General features: G+C 46.5%; 1 protein-coding gene across 1 annotated transcript in view; it reads right to left on the bottom strand.

The window, feature by feature from the left end:
• QRICH2 (glutamine rich 2) overlaps window positions 1-13,344 on the bottom strand; it is a 63,272-nt gene extending 49,928 nt beyond the window's left edge. The window contains exon 1 of the mRNA XM_044299874.1: window positions 12,986-13,344. Within this exon, the coding sequence (XP_044155809.1) occupies window positions 12,986-13,231 (246 nt within the window). The 5' untranslated portion in view covers window positions 13,232-13,344. The remainder of the gene's footprint in view (window positions 1-12,985) is intronic.
• Between the last annotated feature and the right edge of the window lie 8,483 nt (window positions 13,345-21,827).

Here is a 21,827-nt window from a genome sequence, read left to right as displayed (position 1 = left end):
ATTAATATGGCATACAATGTGGTGGAAAGCAGGGTGGGGGGGGGGGGGGGGACAATCTGTAGTTTTTATTGATACCATTTTGGAGTGAGTTGCAAAGAAAAAGGGGGCCAGTCAGCACATCCCAAAGCGCAGGGGCACATTGCTATGGCTGAGAACAACACTGTTAAACAAAACATGCAATGCAACAGCTCTCTGCAAACCAAATAAAGTACAAAATTGCATCATAATTGCAAATGCTATACTAATAAGTTAGAGATCGTTTTGTACAAAATTATTTGAGCCCGTCTGCTGCAGGTCCAGGCGATCTCTAGTTAGACGGGTTCCTAACCCCAAATTTTACCTGTTATGTGCCATGACGGCTACCATATAATTCAGAAAGTGCAGGTTCCACATGCATGGTGGATCCGCCTAAATTTCTGTCATTTTTGGTGCCAAAATGGCCTCCATTATATCCACGGATTTGCCAAGCATCTCTAACTTATTAGTATAGCATTTGCAATTATGATGCAATTTTGTATTTTGGAGTGAGTGTTTGACTTTTTTTTCACATTTTATAAATTTTTTGGGGGTAAGAGAAGCGATGAAAAAAAATGGCAAATTGGCCATTTTTATCCTTTTCCATTACGCCATTTGTTGCATTAGAAAAATATTTTTATATTTTAATAGTACGGGTGTTTTCGGTCACGGTGATACCCATGATGTGTATAGTTTTTGTTATATATGTATTTTTTTTTATATATATATATATATATATATATTTAAAGGGTAACTCATGTTTTCATCAAGAAATCAATTATCACGTGTTACTGCTGCAGCAGCATTATGCATAAAGCAGTCTTTAGTTTCTTCACATACCACTGTTTTCCTTCAGTTTTCCCCTTACTTATTTACAATATGAGGACCTTCTCAAGATGGCTCTTCTGCCAGTTCTGAGGCCAAAACTGCTTTTCCTCACTTCCCAGACACACTTGCTGTAGCCAGCAGCTCCCTGCCAGCCAATCAGATTGGATTACTGAGAGACACGCCTCCTCACTCTGAAGCCTAATGCAGGCATGCAGTGTGAAGGACCGCCCCTCTGTCTTCTGTTTATACTAAAAGGAAGACAGACAAGCCCTAGCAACAGTCTTGTAATGGAGCAGTGGAAAGGGACAGAGGACATTAATGAAAGCTGTTATTATAAGGCAATTACAGATCTTTGGACAATTATTGACAGACTAACTCAGGTTAACATGCCTAGCCCTAATAAACTAGCAAATAAAATAAAAAATATGACATTTAGCCTTGCATGTTTTTTTTTATGATTTTGACGGTCGCATTTGAGCCTACAAAATCCACATTTTTTATTTATTTTTATTCTGAACAATCATACATTTTTTAGACCCATTAATTGCACAGAATTGCTCATTTCTTATGATGGCCTGCTACCTGCTGCTCTTCAGAGAGACCCAATTGAAACCAATTACTGGCATTCTCATTGGCTGCAGAAGAAGCCCGGAAGCGCAAGCTTTCGTTTTAGTTTTTTTTTCACCCTTTAGATGCCATGACCTCACTTGATCACGGCATCTAAAGGTTTTAATGACCGTTATTGGCATTATTGACGGTCACAGTCATTAGCCGGGGCTCTCTGCTGTTTGAAACTGTGGAGACCCGCTGGCCATGACGCCCGCTGCATGTGTGAGTGGAGCAGGCGCCATGTTTCCGCTTCGCTCCAGCTGGGCGCCATGTTTCCGCTTCGCTCCAGCTGGGCGCCATGTTTCCGCTTCGCTCCAGACGTACAGCAAACTGGTTAATGTCAGATTGGAATACCCTTTCAAAATGAACCTGTTCCCAAGAAAATATTGTCCAATCTACAGACAAGTTCCACAGCAGAAGGAGCTGAGCAGATTGATATATAGTTTTGTGGGGAAATTATTCCGTAAAACCGGTAATTTATACATTCAAACCTCCACTCTCTGTGCTTAAGAGTCATGTGGGCGGTTCTATAAGTGATTGGCAGCTAACTTTGGTTGACTAGCAGTATGGCCCATTTGACTCATAAGCATAAAAAGAGCAGAGATATAAATGTATAACTTACTGACTCTTTTTCCCATAAAGCCATATATCACTCTGCTCAGCTCCTCCTGCTCTATAACGTGCTGCCTGCAGATTGCACTGCATTTTCACAGTGACAGGTTTCATTTAACGTGAACCTGTCAGGTTATTTCTGCTGCCCTAACGCTGAGTTCACACCTGAGCGTTTTACAGCGCGTTCAAGCGCGCTGTAAAACGCTCAACACATGAAAACCAATGCTTCCCTATGGCCCTGGTTCACACTTGAGCGTTTTACAGCGCGTTTGAACGCGCTGTAAAACGCCCTACGCTCAAAAAAGTTCTTGAGCTTCTTTGGAGCGTTTTGTCGCGCGTTCCCGTACATAGACTTTCGGGAACGCGCGACAATGGGCGTTCACTTGTCTCTGTATGCGCGATGGTAAACGCCGGTACAATCGCGCATACAGAGCGCTCCTTTCAGAACGCTCAGGTGTGAACCCAGGGTTAGAGAAGCTGAGCTCTGATTTGTGGGAGCACAACGTCAGAATGCAAGGGAGTATGAAGATAAAATGACATAACTGGACTCCGCTTCACTTACACTATACATCACTTACTCTAGTTTGGGGAGTGTTTCTGGAGCTGACAGATACCAAGTAAGCCTGAATTTTTATTTAAAAAACGGATGGCCGTCTGAATGAGCCCTAATTGATTGGAGCCCTGGGATATTATACAACCAGCACCCTACATGAATGGAGCGGGCACAGCGCAGCAGCCCACTACATACTAGCCCTTGCGCATAATGGCAACTTACCAATTCCTCTGAACGTGTGTGAAAAAAAAAAAAAAAAAAACTCAACATAACTTAATAGCAACTGAATGGCTCCTGGGATTTAATCGTGGATGAGCAGTTCAGGCATCGGAGAGAGCTTCATTCCTCCAAATACCTGCTCAGATGCTGTGGTTGCAATTTACCATGGCATGTGAGGGGTTAAATGTCCATGATCGTAGTTGTCTCCAATCAGACACTGCCAATGGGTGGCTGATGTGTAAATGCCAAAGCGAGTCTGTTGTGCAAAACTGCAGGCATCTGCAAGCTGTAGCTACCACTTAGGGAGAGCGCCATCTTTAATGCAACATCAGCTGTACATGCAGGGGTGCACCACCAATGATGCCAGGTGAGGCGATCGCACCAGGTAGGGGCAAGAGGGGGGCAGCAGAAGGGCCATGGGCAATGAGCGCTTTCATTGTGGCAAAGGGGTTTAGGCTAAGAAATTGGCATTGGGTGGGGGGGGGGGGGGGGGGTGGCGGCGCAGTTTCAGTTTTCACCTCACGCAGCAGAAAGACTAAGTGCACCCCCGTGTACACGTATGGCAGATGTCAGGAAGGGGTTAAAGAAGAATACCAGCTAAAGGTATTTATGACTTACCCATGGGATGGGGTCTGATCACTGGGACTTCTAGATCCCATATGTCCTGTTACATTGCCAACAGTCACGATTTTGCTAGGACAATCCCACAAAAGTGATGTACTCTAAAGTTTTGTGGGCATTTAGGGGGCTTTCAAGGGCGAGACATAAATGTCCCGATTTTACATTTGGATGTGTTGGCAAGTATGAAGGTAGAAGATGAATATTCCCAAAAGAGTCTTGATATTAAAACTGTGAGGTGCACCTATGGATGCTGGCACACATGTACCAGTGCAGAATATCTCATGCCATACTGGTCCAGCTTCAGAGAAGAATGGTGCACACAGCACCCTGTTCTTCTGACGACGGGTGGTGACACAAGCAGTCAGACCCCACCAGACATTTATGGTATACAAATTATCTGTAACTCATCCTTGACAGGCAACTGGAGAGCTAAGCCTGCTAAGAATCATGCACGCAGTAATAGTTATTTCTGTACAACCAGGTTGTATGGAGGTGTAATGGATCCATCCAGTAATAACATTGATATGTACATTTTTACAGATCAACACGTACATAAAACGCCGCCCGTGGGGAAACGTTCTGCAAAACAGTCTCTCTCCTGGGGCGCTGCCTGTTACGAAATGCTTTATCTCCATGAGAGAAGCCTGAGTGTCCTGAAAGAAAATGCCTTCAGTGGAGGCGATCACGTTACGGTGTAATTGGAGCACGCCACACACCAAAGACGCACGGGTAGTCATGTGTGTCCTGGTCTTACCAAAAGCTGTAGAAACAGAACAGGGTCGGAAAATGAAAAGGGAACGGCACCAGTGTGAGGAAGCTCTCCCCATCGTCCCTGTGTGTCAGTCATACCGCCACATAGGCAGAGTTCACACTGGTACGTTCTTGTGCTGCGCTTTCTATTCCAGATTTTGATATCACTTTGCATCCTTTTTAATACCCGTTAATTGACGGAGGTCTCCAACCAAGAAACTACGACTCCCAACAAGTCCTGGGCATACTTTGTAGAACCAATCCCTAATAAAATACTATGGGTAAAATGCAGCACAGCTGTGAGCCCAAAAAAACGGAATTAGACTTACCGGTAATTCAGTTTCCATGAAATCACCATGACGGCCACAAGGAGATTGACCCATGACCTCTGTGGGGGTAGGAAACAGAGAAGAGGTTAAATTGCCCCCTCCCACCACCGCACCTCAGTGTTCCAAAGATATCAAGTGCCAGAAGTGTCCTAGTATTTCTCAGTATTACACCATACCAGAAAAATACCGGTGAAAAAGAACCTCAAACAAAAGAAAGGGAGGGAATATATGGGCCGTCATGGTGATTTCATGGAAACTGAATTACCGGTAAGTCTAATTCCGGTTTTCCCATATCATCACCATGACGGCCACAAGGAGAGTTATAAAATTATTTTTTATGGGTGGGGGCAACCGCTTGGAGAACCTTCTGACCAAAGGAGAGGCCAGAGGTTCCAGACAAGTCCAAACGATAATGTTTCACAAATGTGTGAATACTAGACCAGGAGGCGGCCCTGCATATATCATCCAGGGAAGCCCCTTGCTCTTTCAGCAAAGGTAGTAGATACAGCTCTGGTAGAGTGAGCTCTAATATTGGAAGGAGGATCCAGATTCTGATTCTTATAACATATGGTAATAGTGTCCTTAATCCATCTTGCAATGGAGGATTTTGAGACCCTGGATCCCTTATTCCTTCCAGCAAATTGGACAAGCAGACTGTCAGACTTCCTGAAGTCCCTAGTGGCTTCCAAGTATCTAATGACTGTACGCCTATCATCAAGGAAGTGAAATTTCTCTTCCTCTTGATCCTTGGGATTGTTGAAGAAGGGTGGAAGTAGGATCCCCTGGCCTCTGTTGTGGTCTGAGGCCACCTTTGGCAGGAAACCTGGGTCTAGTTTAAGCACAATCTTATCCTCAGTGATGGTAAGGTATGGTTCCCTAATGGAGAGAGCTTGAATCTCTCCTAGTCTCTTGGCAGAGGTAATTGCTATGAGAAAGGCAGTTTTGAATGAAAGCAACTTAATCGAACAATCCTCCAATGGCTCAAATGGGGAACACATAAGATTGTTGAGAACTAAATATAAGTTCAAGGTTGGGCTGCGGGACCTAAGCGTGGGTCTCAGTCTACGGGCAGCTCTAATGAATCGTTTGATCCATCTATGGTCTGCCAGGTCGGAGTCAAAGAAGGCGCTTAATGCCGAAATTTGAAACCTTTGTAGAAATTCCAGAATTTTCTGGATATTGGGCCCCACAAAATTTGGATTCTCCTCGCCCGACCATGAGCAGAATCTCTTCCAGACCTTCAGGTATATCGCGGAAGTTACTTTTTTCCCTAGAACATCTCAGGGTGGCTATAACCTGGTCTGACAGGCCCTGAGACTTTAAGAGGGAGACCTCAGGATCCAAGCAGTGAGCTTCAGGAACTCCGGATGAGGATGTAGCAAAGGACCCTGGTATAGGATGTCCCCTCTGAGTGGGAGTCTCACTGGTTCGTCTATTGCTAGCTTTAATAGAGGAGCGAACCAACTTCTCTTTGGCCAGAACGGAGCGATCAATATTACCGTGGTTCTCCCCTCCTGAATCTTCTGAATGACCCTTGGGATGAGCGGCAATGGAGGGAATGCATACCCTAGATCCCAGCACCATTTTAGGGAGAAAGCGTCTACTCTCCAGGGATGATCCCCGGCATTTAGGGAGCAGAATGTTTGTACTTTCGTATTTCTCCTTGATGCGAACAGGTCTATTGTAGGAAGCCCCCATCTTTGGGTTAGCATATTGAAGACCTCTGGATTCAGTGCCCACTCTGTATGATCTACCACCTGTCTTCTCAAAAAGTCCGCTTCTAGATTCTGGGATCCCTTCAGGTGCATTGCTGAGATGGACTTTAGTTCCTTTTCTGCAAAGGAGAAGATTTCCTCTGAGATACTCTGGAGTCTCCTTGATTGAGTACCCCCCTGGTGTTTCAAGTAGGAGACCACGGTCACGTTGTCCGATAGGACTTTCACATGCTGATTTCTTATCAATTGCTTGGCGGCGAGAAGGGCTTCTCTTACCGCATACAGCTCCCTGAAATTTGAAGACTGGGCAGATATCAAACGCTTCCACGTTCCTTGGAAATAGGCTCTGTCGATTTTTGCTCCCCAACCGGATTGGCTGGCGTCCGTGAAGATGGTAATTGACGGTGATCTGATCCATGGGACTCCCTGGGACAGATTCTTCTCCTTCGTCCACCATGAGAGGGACCTCTTTACTAATCCTGGGATTGGGAGCTTGGAGTCCAGAGAACCCTTCTTCTTGTTCCAGTGGGACAATAGCCAGGTCTGAATCACACGGCAGTGAGCCTGTGCCCACTCGACAGAGGGTATACAGGAGGTTAGGAGGCCGAGTAGGCTCATTGCTTCCCTCACTGAGCATCTTTTCCGGCGTTGGAAGTGCCTCACCTTGTTTATCAGTGACTGGATTTTGCTCTGTGGAAGAAAAGTTGACTGAGTTACGGAGTCTAGAGTAACTCCCAGGAATCTCACCTTCTGGGATGGAACCAACATTGACTTGGATTCGTTCACTATCCAACCTAGTTGAGATAGGCGGGACAGAAATACTTCCAGGTCCGACAGCAGGAGATCTTTTGAGTCTGCTTTAACTAGGAAATCGTCCAGATATGGCACTATATTTAACCCCTCCTGCCTGAGTGGGGCTATCATCTCTATCACAAGTTTGGTGGAGAGCCTTGGAGCGGCTGAAATCCCGAAGGGTAGTGCTATAAACTGGAAATGACGAATCCGATTGGAAGGGTCTAGGATAGCAAATCTTAGAAACCTCTGGTGATCTGGGTGAATAGGGGACGTGCAGATAGGCGTCCTTCAGGTCGACCGAGCACATAAATGCCCCTAGCTTTATCAACGGTACTAAGGATTTGAGAGACTCCATCTTAAACTTCCTGTAAAGAATAAACTTGTTCAGTTGTTTCAAGTCTATGATGGTCCGGAAGTCTCGTTCCTTTTTCCTTACTAAAAATAGGGTTGAATAGTACCCTTGACCCCTTTGAGATGCGGGGACTGGGATTACAGCACCCTTCTTCACCAAGTCCTGGACTCCCTGAAAGATATTTAGGCTGGAGAATCTGGTAGGCATTTTTGTGACGACAAATCTTGTAGGGGGGAGAGAGGTGAACTCGATCCTGTAACCTTGCCGAATGATGTCCAAGGCCCAAGGATTTCTTGATGTTAGTGACCATGGACCCAGGAAATCCTTCAGTCTCCCCCCTACAATGGCGTCATTGTTTGTCCTCGGATTTGGATTGGGGCTTGAGAAGGAAGCCTCTTCCTCTACCCCCTTTGGGATAAGACCAGCAGCCTGACTTGCCTTTCCCTCTAACAGACTTGTTTTGTCCGCCGTAGGACCGAAAGGACTGGTTCTTCCTAAAGGACCTTTCCTCAGGGAATCCCTTTTTCTTGTCGGCCGCCTTGTCAAGTATCTCGTCTAGGACCGGCCCAAATACATATTCTCCTGAAAAGGGGATAGATATTAACTTTAGTTTAGAGATTCTATCGCCCGACCAGGACTTCATCCACAAAGTCCGACGAGCCGCATTGGAAAGCCCTGCCTCCCTAGCACAGAATCTAATAGATTCAGCCGATGCATCTGCCAGGAACCCTGTAGCCGATTTAAGTAGCAGGATGGACTGCAGGATTTCTTCCCTGGAGGTCTTACTGCTTAGGTGGTTCTCAAGTTCTCCTAACCATAGGTACATAGACCTGGCTACAGACGTTGCCGCAATGTTGGTCTTGATGTAAAACATGGAGGCCTCCCAAGCTTTCCTTAAAGGAACCTGTCACCGGGATTTTGTGTATAGAACTGAGGACATGGGTTGCTAGATGGCCGCTAGCAAATCCGCAATACCCAGTCCCCATAGCTCTGGTGCTTTTATTGTGTAAAAAAACCCCGATTTGATACATATGCAAATTACCCTGAGATGAGTCCTGTCCCTGACTCATCTCAGGGACAGGACTCATCTAAAGTTAATTTGCATATGTATCAAATCGGTTTTTTTTTACACAATAATAGCACACAGCGCTATGGGGACTGGGTATTGCGGATGTGCTAGCGGCCATCTAGCAACCCATGACCTCAGCTCTATACACAAAATCCCGGTGACAGGTTCCCTTTAAAAGGGCATCTGCCTTCCGCTCCATAGCATCCTTCAACTGGGCAGCATCCTCAAACGGCAGGGCAGTTTTTTTGTTAACCTTCGCCACCTGCACGTCAACTTTAGGAGTCCCGTCAAACAACTTAGACTGAGAGGGGTCGAATAATAGTCGATTTTTTAATTCTTTGGAAATCTCCAATCGTTTTTCTGGTTCCGACCATTCCTCCAGAATCATTTGTCTAATGTGTTCGTTTATGGGGAAGACCTTGGATTTTTTCACCTTGAGTCTCCCAAACATTTTGTCCTGAATGGATACGGACCTAGGGGTCTCTTCAATCCCCATTGTCGCTCTGACTGCCTTTAGCAAGTCACTCATCTCCTCCGAGGAAAAATAAAACTTCCTATTATTTTCGTATATTTCCCCTTCAGAGAGAGATGGATCATCCTCCCACTGCGTGGAAGTAGAAGCTTTATCGCCAGCATCCTCGGATCCGGAGGAAATAATCCTGGAACGCGGACGCTTGCGAGAAGGCTCGTCCTGGGGATCAGACGGAGCAACTCTAGCGGCCCGGATTTCTTCCTGAACCACCGATCTGATATTTTCCATAAGGGACGATTGTTCCTGCTGGATCACATCAGAAATACATGCTTTACAAAGCTTCTTTCCATATTCGTCAGGCAGTTTCCTAGCACAAGAGATGCAGCGAGGAGATTTTTTAAACTTTTTTTGCGTCTCTTTAGCCTGAAACAGATATGGAATAGCGGTATCAGAAATAAGGCTAGCAAAAATACCGTGCCATAAGAAAAGCGGACCCCCAGAGGGATACTTACAGGAGGCAGAGAGGGAGCATCAGGCTCCATAACAGTTTGTACCTCAGGGCCTGACATCTTCTGAAGCAAAGTGCAGTTGCAATACTCACAGACCTCAGATCAGCGTCCTATGGCCGCTCCCGCCTTTTATTCAAACTGCTCTGCTCCTGCGCTTTACTTCCGGGTTGCGTCCGAACCCGGAAGTGACGTCACCGACATCGGCGTGCACACACGCCGGCCGCCACCAGCCCGACCCACAGGGGAGGAGGAGGAGGAAAATTGCGGCCCGGGAGCAGGCTCCAGACCAGCCGGAGCGAGTCCTCCCGATACCCCCCAAGCCCAGCATGAGCACGCGGCCGCCGGCGGACTGGGGGAGCTCCGACGAGCCTCAGGTAACCAGGAGGCCCCTGGAGACGAAGAAGAAAAAAAAAAACAAAAAAAAAAAATTCCTATCTTCATCTCCCTGCCGGCCACAGGGAGACTCTTCTCTGACCCTGGCCACAGTGGGGACAGGAACACTGAGGTGCGGTGGTGGGAGGGGGCAATTTAACCTCTTCTCTGTTTCCTGCCCCCACAGAGGTCATGGGTCAATCTCCTTGTGGCCGTCATGGTGATGATATGGGAAAACTAGTCGCATAGGAGGATGTAGTGGAAAGGGGTGGGGCCTCTTTTTAATGCTCGACACCAGAAAACTGCAAAATTTGGTCCTGCTTTGTGCAAAAAAATTCAGGACCCCCCCTCCTTTATTCCATGCTACCGGGTATGCAGCCTGACTTGCGCTAAAAACTGGCCTAAAAATACACCAGAAAACTAAGCCAGCAAGGATTTAATTTTCTGGTGCAAGATGTGCCAAAATTATTAAGAGGCGAGGCGAGCATATCTTTTTTTTATTAAAAATCTGCATGAAGACTGCCACTCGTGATAAATTCCCTCCTATGTGTGAAGGAGGCCTAATCTGTGCCGCCAAATTTTATCGCCCACTGCCTGACAAAAAGTCTCAGAGGCCACTTTTGGTTAGTGTACCTCTTTGTGAGACATTGCTGACTGTTAGGCCCCTTGCAGATGAGCGTGTCCGGGTTAGGTCTGGATGTGTTGCGAATGCATTTGATTTCGCAGGCAAAGTTATTCAGTTTTGCCTGCGATCGTGTTCAGTTTTTATCGCGCGGGTGCAATGCGTTTTGCACACGCGTGATAAAAAACTTTATGTATTATACAAACAACATTTCATGTCTCTGATCACTTTCTAGTAATTTTTTTGTGGAAGGTGAAGAAACTGTGTACTTTTATTTTACTTTTTGAAAAAGGGAGGGGATATATATATATATATATATATATTTTTTTTTTTTTAATACTTCCCCCTAGGGAACTATGACACACAATAATCAGATTGCTTCTCTAATAGACTTCAATACATTGGATTGGAGTTTATTAGAATTAGGGCTCATGCACACGAACGTATTTTCTTTCCGTGTCACTTCTGTTTTTTTGGGCGGACCGTATGCGGAACCATTAATTTCTACGGGTCCGCAAAAAAATAAAAATAAAAGGGAAGGTGCTCCTTGTGCAATTCCGTGTCCGTATGTCCATTGCGCTAAAAAAAAAAAAAAATAGAACATGTCCTATTATTGTCCGCATTACGGACAAGGATAGTACTGTTCTATTAGGGGCCGGATGTTCCGTTCCGCAAAATACGGAATGCACACGGACGTCACCTGTATTTTTTGCGGACTGCAAAATACATATGGTCGTGTGCATGATGAGCCCTTACTAATATGCGGCAGCCCTGTACCACTCCTGAGTACAGGGGCTTCTGCACACACACTCCAGCTCCCCCCATCTCCACACTCCCAGTTTTTATCTTCTCAGATGCCGTGGTCACAATTGACCATGGCATCTGATGGGTTAAAAGTCTGCGATCAGCATTAGCGCCGGTCGCTCTAATAATGTAATGTGATCACTTACATCTTTCATCATTAAATTCACACATAGAACGTTTAAAGGGAACCTGTCACCGGGATTTGTGTATAGAGCTGAGGACATGGGTTGCTAGATGGCCGCTAGCCCATCCGCAATACCCAGTCCCCATAGCTCTGTGTGCTTTTATTGTGTAAAAAAAAAAAAAACACTATTTAAAACATATGCAAATTATCCTGAGATGAGTCCTGTCCTTGACAATAAATCTTTTTTTTTTTTTTTCACAATAAAAGCACACAGAGCTATGGGGACTGGGTATTGCGGATGTGCTAGCGGCCATCTAGCAACCCATGTCCTCAGCTCTATACACAAAATCCCGGTGACAGGTTCCCTTTAATGAGATTCCAACAACTTCTCGTGAGTTATTTTTATTTTTTTTCTCAATGGATGTATTTCAAAAGATATTCAGCCCAAGCTGATTGTACGTTACCACGAGCGTCAGTCCGCGCAGACTACAACGTGTTACCGGGTGATGTGATCGGTGGGTAAATGATTATCCAGCATCCCTGCGGTTCGGACTCATTTATGTGCCTTGGTTTCTAAGCAGCAGAATCCACGTATGAAGCACGAGGGGGTCGGTCTGAACGCTTCACTACCAGCAGATGAGGGGAGGTCGGCTGCAGCTCTGGCCATGATTCCGTCCCTGTATGAAATGGGGGAGGGGGCGACTATTCCCAAGTCTGTCCATTATATACTGGGAGCAGAGGACTTCATGAACGTGGCCACCCCAGCCAAATGATAAGTGGATATAGCATGGGTCTATGTCGTGGCGGCCCACCCTTGTTCCAACGGCACAAGTAACAACTCACACACATTCACGCAGGGGAATTAGGGGGCATCACTTTTTTTTTGGGGGGGGGGGGGGGGCGGCGCGCAGACCTTTACTAGTCACATAACATTTTACTTTTCATCTTTTTTTTTTCCCTGTCTATGTCTTGTGGCTATTCAGTCCTTCAGTCTGAAAATGTGGCCCCCCCAAACAGAAAAGGTTGTGCACCCGTGTTCTAGAGCATCCCCATATAGCGCAATCCTAACTGTTCTAGAGCAGTGATGCTCAACCTGCGGCCCTCCAGCTGTTGTAAAACTACAACTCCCATCATGCCCTACTGTAGGCTGATAGCTGTAGAGGCATGCTGGGAGTTGTAGTTTTGCAACAGCTGGGGGGCCACAGGTTGGGCATCTCTGTTCTAGAGCATCGTTATACAAAAAATAAAAAACACCACAACTTTTCTAGAGCGCGGCTATAAGGCCACATCACCCTTTGCAAGGCAAACGCCTCTTCCATTCCCAGAATACAGGCTGCTGTAAGCCGCACCTGCAGAATGTGACGGCTCTACATCCTAATAGTGTTCTCACATCCGCCCCAAGGTGGGCAATTCCTCCCCCTCACAGATCTGATCACTAACCCCCTATAGAGAAAGAGGAGGATGCGGAGTTACCCCTTACAGTCCTATTGTATTACACTGCTGCCCCCTGACACACCAGTGCCCTGCAGACTACCACAGTGATGGAGGGCACTGGAAATGGCACCTACTGGTCTGCACTGTCACCTCCAGGACCTGATCAGGGACTGCTCCTCACCTTACACACTCCTTCCTCATTCACCTCCAGCCTGCTCTTCAGCTTCATCATCTGCCACATGTCCTCCACAGGGCTGCTCCCGCCCTGCTGGCCAGATGTGCTCCTTGCAATCAGATCTAATCCAGAGGGCAAGTTGTTCAGAACCTCCAGCTGTTTCTCTAGGTGCAGGATCCTCTTCTCCAGGCACTCCCCCTGGTGGCGGTGGTGGGTACTGTCCGGTGCTTGCAGGGAGCTGGACGCTAACATCCTGGATGTGTAAGTGCTTGATGATGGTGTGGAGGAGAGTGTGCAGAGCAGTGAAATTCACCGCCCCCACTTCTGGGGTCCCAATGGCCAAATTGGCCAAGTCAAGTAGCGTCCTCCCTGCAGCCTCCATCCCCGTCCTCTGTCTGAGCGCTGCCTCCTCAGGACTAGCGGCTCCTATCCAGACGCCACACCTACCTCACTTCTCCTACAGTGCACGGCGCCCCCTGCAGGTGGGTGACAGAAGCGCAGCATTACTGGAGCTGCTGCTCACCTGAGCTCACCATGGTGCCGGTGTTCTGTCATGACGGAACACCGGCGCTGTGCAGCCATGCTCCCCCTTCCCGGGAGGCAGAGGCCGGCGCTGTGCAGCCATGCTCCCCCTTCCCGGGGGCAGAGGCCGGCGCTGTGCAGCCATGCTCCCCCTTCCCGGGGGGCAGAGGCCGGCGCTGTGCAGCCAGGCTCCCCCAGGTCAGGTAGTTTATGTCCGCACAGTTTACCTAGAAGGGGCGTGGTTTAGCCTCTGCTGCTGTGTTGATTGGCTGATTCTCCACTCTCCCCGCCCCCCGGCGTTCAAAGGCTCCCCAGCCTGGCAGCGCTGACCGTAAGAGCTGATGTCTAGGCTGTGTTCACACATAGGTTTTTGGTGGCGGTTTTCTACACTGCTGCGTTTTTGTTTTGTTTTTTTTGCTGTAAAAACGCCAGCTCCCGCTATAAGCTGAAAGTCTGTGGGAAATATGAAACGAAGGACACAAAAGCGTTTTTTTTTGTTTTTGTCTTTTGGGGTGTTTACAAAGGTTTCCAACTGGCTGGTATTACACAGCAATAGTTATTATAATTTATTTTTTAATGGTAATATTTTCAGTTATCAAGGTCTGCACATCTAGTGGGAGATTTATCAAGCTAGCGTTAAAAAAAAGAGGCTTAGTTGCCCATAGCAACCAATCAGATTCCGCCTTTCATTTTCTAAAAGGAACTCTGAAAAATGAAAGGTGGAATCTGATTGGTTGCTATGGGTAACTAAGCCAGTTCTACTTTACACCAGTTTGATGAAACTCCCCCTAATTAGTGTAATGCTAATGATTGCTTGTTCAAGTTCTCAAGGGAACTATCAAAAAGTGTAATAAAAAAATAAATTAAAATATTTGTTGAAAATATAAAAATTCAAATCACACCCCTTTCCCCAGATTTATAATAAAAATACATAACATTTAACATACGACGAAACTGAAAAGAAATGGCTAATTCGCTGTTTCTTAGACACTTCACCTCCCACTAAAAAAGTGATCGAAAAGTCACACCCCCTCCAAAACAGTATCAATAAAAACTACAGATCGTCCCGCAAAAAATGACCCCCCCACCAGCTCTGTACACATAAACATAAAAAAGTTATCGTGGTCTCAATATGGCAATGCAAAGAAAGAAATTCGTTTTTTCCAAAGTTTTTTTTTTTTTTTCCCCAGTATTAAAAAGCAAGAAAAACGATATGTATGTGGTATTGTTGTAATCGTACTGACCCGGAGAATGAAAGTAACAGCTCAGTTTTACCGCACGGGAAATGCTGTAAAAACAAAACCCATAAAACTGTGGTGGAATATATATATATATTTTTTTAATAATTCCCCCCCCCCCATTTGGAATTTTACTTCCCCGCTTCTCACTACATGGTATGCTACCGTAAATGGTGGCATTAGAAAGTACAACTTGTCCCGCCCAAAAAAAACAAGCCCTCATACGGCTATGCGAACGGAAAAATAAAAAAAGTTATGGCTCCAGGAGGGCGGGGAGTTAACCCCCCCCCCCAGAAAATGTCCCGGTCCTGAAGGGGTTAAACAGACCCAGGCAGCCTGAGCCAGAAGTGTAGGATGCCAGGCCTGCCCCCTGAAGTGTGACCACCAGAGGAGGCGATGCAGTGGTCATGGGCGTCTCCATGCCCATTTTATACCCGTGGCTGGTATTTTTCGTCCTTACACACGTGAAGTTTGTGCTGACGTTTTAAAGGTTTACATTCCGTCACAGACCCGCCATACTTCTGAGATCTGCCTGTAAAATCCGTGTCAGCCACATATACAGTATATATATACACATACATACATGTGCTCCGCATCTGGACTACTAATCCCAGCAGTGCAGAGGCCTGACATTTCTATCTATTCTGCAGCCATCCCCGTCACCTTCCCCAGCTTCATGCCTCCCTTCTCCCGTCAGGCCGACTTCTGACTTCATGACAAAGCGCAAGCCTTGCCATAAATTAGGCGCATCTTCCGCCAGTGCCAGAGGGGAGCAAAAGAGCGGAGTAAAAAAACGTTCTTTGTAAATGAGCCCTCCCTGTATTTTAGGGCACACAGACAGAAGTGCCAGTCACATCACCCCAGCTGCCAGGGTACTGGCCAAGCATTGGCATCCAGGTATATGGAGAATGAAGGCCTCATTAGGCTGGTGCATTTTATTACTGGCAAATTTTATGTTTAAAAAAAATAAAAATATAAAAAAAGGTGCCAGCTCTAGAACAGACATGGAAGTCTGTAGGAATTATTTAATGCAGGGCAAACATGTTTTTTCTAGTGGCATTTTTGACACTTGAGGTGCATTTTGGGGGTCGATGGCATTTTTTGGGAAATCAGATCATGCTCTGGGTGTGGTGTCACGCCCCCCTTCCCCCTTGTGGCGGAAGTAACCCCGCCACTGGGTTTTGGAGGGGCCTGTTTGCCAGCCTCTTGCCTCAGGGTTATGGCCCATATACTAAAACTTTGAAGGAGAAGGCAGACCGGCCGCACAGCCTAAGGCCTCATGCACACGACCGTTGTGTGCATCCATGGCCGTTGTGCCGTTTTCAGTTTTTTTTCACGGACCCATTGACTTTCAATGGGTCCGTGGAAAAATCGGAAAATGCACCGTTTGGCAGCCGCATCTGTGATCCGTGTTTCCTGGCCGTGAAAAAAATATGACCTGTCCTATTTTTTTCACGGCCAACGGTTCACGGACCCATTCAAGTCAATGGGTCCGTGAAAAATCACGGATGCACACAAGATTGTCATCCGTGTCCGTGATCCGTGTTCATTTTTTTCTATCATTTCAAAGGCAAACTTAACTTAGATTTTTTTTTTCATTTTTCATGTCCGTGGATCCTCCAAAAAACAAGACCCACGGACGAAAAAAAACGGTCACGGATCACGGACCTACGGACCCCGTTTTTGCGGACCTTAAAAAAAAACGGTCGTGTGCATGAGGCCTAAGGCTACATGCACACAAATGTTGTTTGTTTCCGTGTCCGTTCCGTAGCCCTGTAAAAAAAATAGAACATGTCCTATTCTTGTCCATTTTAGGCACCGTTACAATGGATCTGCAAAAAATAAATAAAAAAACACGGATGACCCATACTATATAATACCTCTTTGGTGCCGGCCTCCATTTTGTTCAAGGAATGACCCTTAATTTTTCTTTGCAGTTTGTATAGGAGGTGTGGCTGACTCTGTTGGCCGTGCACTCCTGATCACCCTGTCTGCCCTATAGGCTGGCTTTAATTAGTGTAGCCATAAGGCCTATTGCACACGACCGTATGGCTTTTTCAGTGTTTTGCGGTCCGTTTTTCATGGATCCGTTGTTCCATTTTTTGTTTCTGTTGTGTTTCCGTTTCTGTTCCGTTTTTCCGTTCCGTTTTTCCGTATGGCATATACAGTATACAGTAATTACATAGATAAAATTGGGCTGGGCATAACATTTTCAATAGATGGTTCAGGAAAAAACGGAACGGAAACGGAAGACATACGGATGCATTTCCGTATGTGTTCCAGTTTTTTTTGCGGATCCATTGACTTGAATGGAGCCACGGACTGTGATTTGCGGGCAATAATAGGACATGTTCTATGTTAAAACGAAACGGAAATACGGAAACGGAATGCATACGGAGTACATTCCGTTTTTTTTGCGGAACCATTGAAATGAATGGGACCGTATACGGAACGCAAAAAACGGCCAGTAAACGGGAAAAAAAAACGGCCGTGTGCAATAGGCCTAAAGCTGTAGCCTGCTCTCCCTGTATGTATTGGAGGCCATTGGGCACCAGGAAAGGTGGAATGCAGAGTGGGCTCAGCATGCATGTGGAACCTGCATTCCTTGAACAAAATGGAGACTGGCACCAAAGAGGTATTATATAGTATGGGTTCGGCATGCATGACTGGCACCAAAGAGGTATTATATAGTATGGGTTCGGCATGCATGACTGGCACCAAAGAGGTATTATATAGTATGGGTTCGGCATGCATGACTGGCACCAAAGAGGTATTATATAGTATGGGTTCGGCATGCATGACTGGCACCAAAGAGGTATTATATAGTATGGGTTCGGCATGCATGACTGGCACCAAAGAGGTATTATATAGTATGGGTTCGGCATGCATGACTGGCACCAAAGAGGTATTATATAGTATGGGTTTGGCATGCATGACTGGCACCAAAGAGGTATTATATAGTATGGGTTCGGCATGCATGACTGGCACCAAAGAGGTATTATATAGTATGGGTTCGGCATGCATGACTGGCACCAAAGAGGTATTATATAGTATGGGTTTGGCATGCATGACTGGCACCAAAGAGGTATTATATAGTATGGGTTCGGCATGCATGAGGAGCCTGCATTCCCCGAATGTAATGGAGGCTAGTATGGCACCAGTTAATGTGGTATATAGTGTTAGGGTCCCATCTTACAGAGAACGCCTTGACATGCGGGAGACAGGCCCAAATAATTTTGTACAAAATGATTTGCCAAGCAAATAAAATTTATTAGCATACCGTTAGCACCAGAATACTTTCTATTATTTTGGCATTATTGTACTTTATTTGGTTTGCAGAGTGCTGTTGCATTGTATATATTTTTGGCCGGTGTCCTCAGTGTCATCCTGCTGCCACCCCCAATACTGTGCCCGTTGTGCAACCCAATGTCCCAGGTACTATACTGCTGAAAAAACAGTGACCCCAGTAGACATAATTGGGGTCATTTATTAAACTGGCGCAAAGTAGAACTGGATTTCCAAAAGAGCTGTCAAAGAAAGGTGGAATCTGATTGGCTGCTATGGGCAACTAAGCCAGTTCTACTTTACACCAGTTTGATAAATTACTCCAAATGTCCCTATAGTGTCCACGACAGTGCCCCCAGTAATAACACCCTATATTGTGCTCCAGGTAATAATCCCTGTATAGTGTCCCCAGAAATAATAGAATGGCCCCTCAGTGCCTCCCCAATAGCAACATCCCCCACACTGCCCCCATACAGTAGTGTCCCCCCTACAGTAGTGTCCCCCCACACTGCCCCCATAGAGTAGTGTCCCCCCACACTGCCCCCATACAGTAGTCCCCCATACAGTAGTGTCCCCCCACACTGCCCCATACAGTAGTGTGCCCCCATACAGTAGTCTCCCATACAGTAGTGTCCCCCCACACTGCCCCCATACAGTAGTGTCCCCCCACACAGTAGTGTCCCCCCACACTGCCCCCATACAGTAGTGTCCCCCCACACTGCCCCCATACAGTAGTGTCCCCCCACACTGCCCCCATACAGTAGTCCCCCATACAGTAGTGTCCCCCCACACTGCCCCCACACAGTAGTGTCCCCCCACACTGCCCCCATACAGTAGTGTTCCCCCACACTGCCCCCATAGTAATTTTCCCCCCACATAGTAATCCCTCCCATAATAATTTTCCCCCACACAGTATCCCACCATATCCCCCCCCCCCCCCCCCCACGTCCCCGCACAGAAGCCTACGGCGGTGATCGGCAGCGGGGCAGTGAACTATGCGCTCTGCTCCCTGCCCCGCCGCAGTATGTGGGTGTCAGCGCTAGAGCTGGCACCCGGGGCGGACCGCTCCCCCCTGGGCAGCAGAAAGGCTAGGTGCACCCCTGGTACTGAATAGACAAAGCCTTTACAACATGCAGCAAATACTGTGATCATATCTAACTGGAGATTCAATGTGCAATCCCATGTAGTACCTCAGTAAAGACAGTAGGTGTCACTGTTCTCATCTGTATCTAGCAAAGGCAAGGGAAGCAATGACAACCCTATGGAAACAACCTCTTCTGTATCAAGTTTTTGCAAAATTGTCACATTTTTGGCCCTTTTTATCTATCAAAAACAATATGCAGTTAATGATCACATGAGCTTGATCAAAGGAGTTTTCTGAAAGTTCAGTATTGATAACTGCGGTCTCTTTCTAGGCCAGTGACGACCGCTTTGTATATGAGGTTCCTCTTCTGGACCCCCACCACTAGTGAGTCAGTTCCTGAACAGGCATAGAGATCAGTGGGCGGCGTGCAGTTCTACATTTGCAATGGCAGGATAACCAGGCTCTCCCTCTGATCAGCTGCTCTGGGTTCTTCGTGAGATCGGTTATAACAGCAAGCAATTATATAATATTCATGACTTTGATGTAATATTTGCCATCTATGTTCTGCCTTAATTTGCTGTTTTCTGTCCTGTTCCATAACCGCATATGACTCCAGCTCAGTATAATCTACAAGAGTCATATACTAACTTTCTAAGATCCAATCATGTCACAGGCTCAGGCTGCAGCTCTCTTCCTCCCTTTGCGCCCCCCCCCCCCATACTTTACACTGCAGCTCTGCTCCATCATACTTGCTTGTGCATAAACACAAGCCCATCATTCTAACCGGTCTCCTACAAAATAAGGCCTCAGTTGGATGTGGATCCATTCATTTCAACGGGGCCGCAAAAGACACCGTGTATTATCCATATCCATATGACTAGTCCGCGGTCCGTTTTGCAGACAAGAATAGGCATTTGTAACATAGTGCAGGAATTGCGTAAGGGAAAATGCGGGATGCACATGGCCGGTATCCATGATTTGGGGACCGCAAAAATGGATAGTCGTATGAATGAGGCCTAAGGCTACTTTCACACTTGCATTGTTGTTTTCCCGGTATTGAGATATGGCAGAGGATCTTAATACTGGGGGAAAAAAAACATTTTCCATGAAGTCCTCACGCATTCTAACTGGAAAGAGATCTGTTCAGGATGCATCAGAAAGTCTTCTGTTCCGGCAGCTTTCCGTTTTGTGACCGGACACAAAACCGCTGCAAGCTGTGGTTTTGTGTCCAGTCATTAAAACGGATTCGGAACTGAAGACAATGTAAGTCAGTGGTGACGGATCCGTTTTTTTTTTTTTAGGTGCCTAAGAAGAGACCGTGTGGACTTATTTCAAGGCAATGCAAATTAGCTCCTCACGAAAACGTGGTTTGGCTAACATGAGAGAATGCAGATATTCCCAGTGCAACTGCAGATGGTGAGCAACATTCTTTTTTTTTTTTTTTTTATACTAAATATATTATTGAATTACATGTATTCCAAAAATGCCCCTCTCCAGTGTCCACTGTTCAACCCCATACATGGTGTGGTAGAAGGGTATTTTTTAGTTGTTCTTATTGGTTCTTTCCCTTTAATTATCACCTTTAATTATTAGCCTTTTAATGTCATATTATGTAGTGAGCTCAGTAACATACAAAAAGCTGCATTGTTTTGTGTCCAAGTCCAGGCTTCATCCCTGAGCGATTACCTCAGGGACATGCGTTCTGCACGCTGGACATCCTGAGGAGAAGACAAAGAGCGATAAGCTCCAGGAGACATCATGTGAAGAAGGATGTCTGTTACTACACTTCTCGTATCACTCGGGCGCCAGTCACGTTGGTAGCGTGTCCGATTGAAGCTTGCTTATTGGTTTGAACACAGGTTACAGTTACTGTTTTTACAATGTATGTGAGTTTTTTGTCCGTTAGGGCTCTTTCACACTTGCGTTCTTCTGTTCCGGCATAGAGTTCCGTCGTCGGTGCTCTATGCCAGAAGAATCCTGATCAGGATTATCCCCATGCATTCTGAATGGAGAGAAATCCGTTCAGGATGTCTTCAGTTCCGGACCGGAATGTTTTTTGGCCAGAGAAAATACCGCAGCATGCTGCGCTTTTTGCTCCGGCCAAAAATCCTGAAGACTTGCCGCAAGGCCGGATCCGGAATGAATGCCCATTGAAAGGCATTAATCCGGATCTGGCCTTAAGCTAAACGTCGTTTCGGCGCATTACCGGATCCGACGTTTAGCTTTTTCTGAATGGTTACCATGGCTGTCAGGACGCTAAAGTCCTGACAGCCATGGTAAAGTGTAGTGGGGAGCGGGGGAGCAGTATACTTACCGTCTGTGCGGCTCCCGGGGCGCTTCAGAGTGACGTCAGGGCGCCCCACGCGCATGGATGACGTGATCGCATGGACACGTCATCCAAGCGCATGGGGCGCTCTGATGTCATTCTGGAGCGCCCCAGGAGCCGCACGGACGGTAAGTATACTGCTCCCCCCGCTCCCCACTACTACTATGGCAACCAGGACTTTAATAGCATCCTGGCTGCCATAGTAACACTGAACACATTTTGAAGACTGATCCGTCTTCAAATGCTTTCAGTTCACTTGCGTTTTTCCGGATCCGGCGTGTAATTCCGGCAAATGGAGTACACAACGGATCCGGACAACGCAAGTGTGAAAGAGCCCTAAATCACACTTTGTAAATATTTTACCACTTAGCCTGTGTAAGCCTATTTGTTCTC

This window comes from Bufo gargarizans, chromosome 6 (assembly GCF_014858855.1).
Source record: "Bufo gargarizans isolate SCDJY-AF-19 chromosome 6, ASM1485885v1, whole genome shotgun sequence".
Lineage (NCBI taxonomy): Eukaryota > Metazoa > Chordata > Amphibia > Anura > Bufonidae > Bufo > Bufo gargarizans.
The sequence above is the reverse complement of the archived record's forward strand: the minus strand, read 5'-3'. Positions and strand labels throughout refer to the sequence as shown.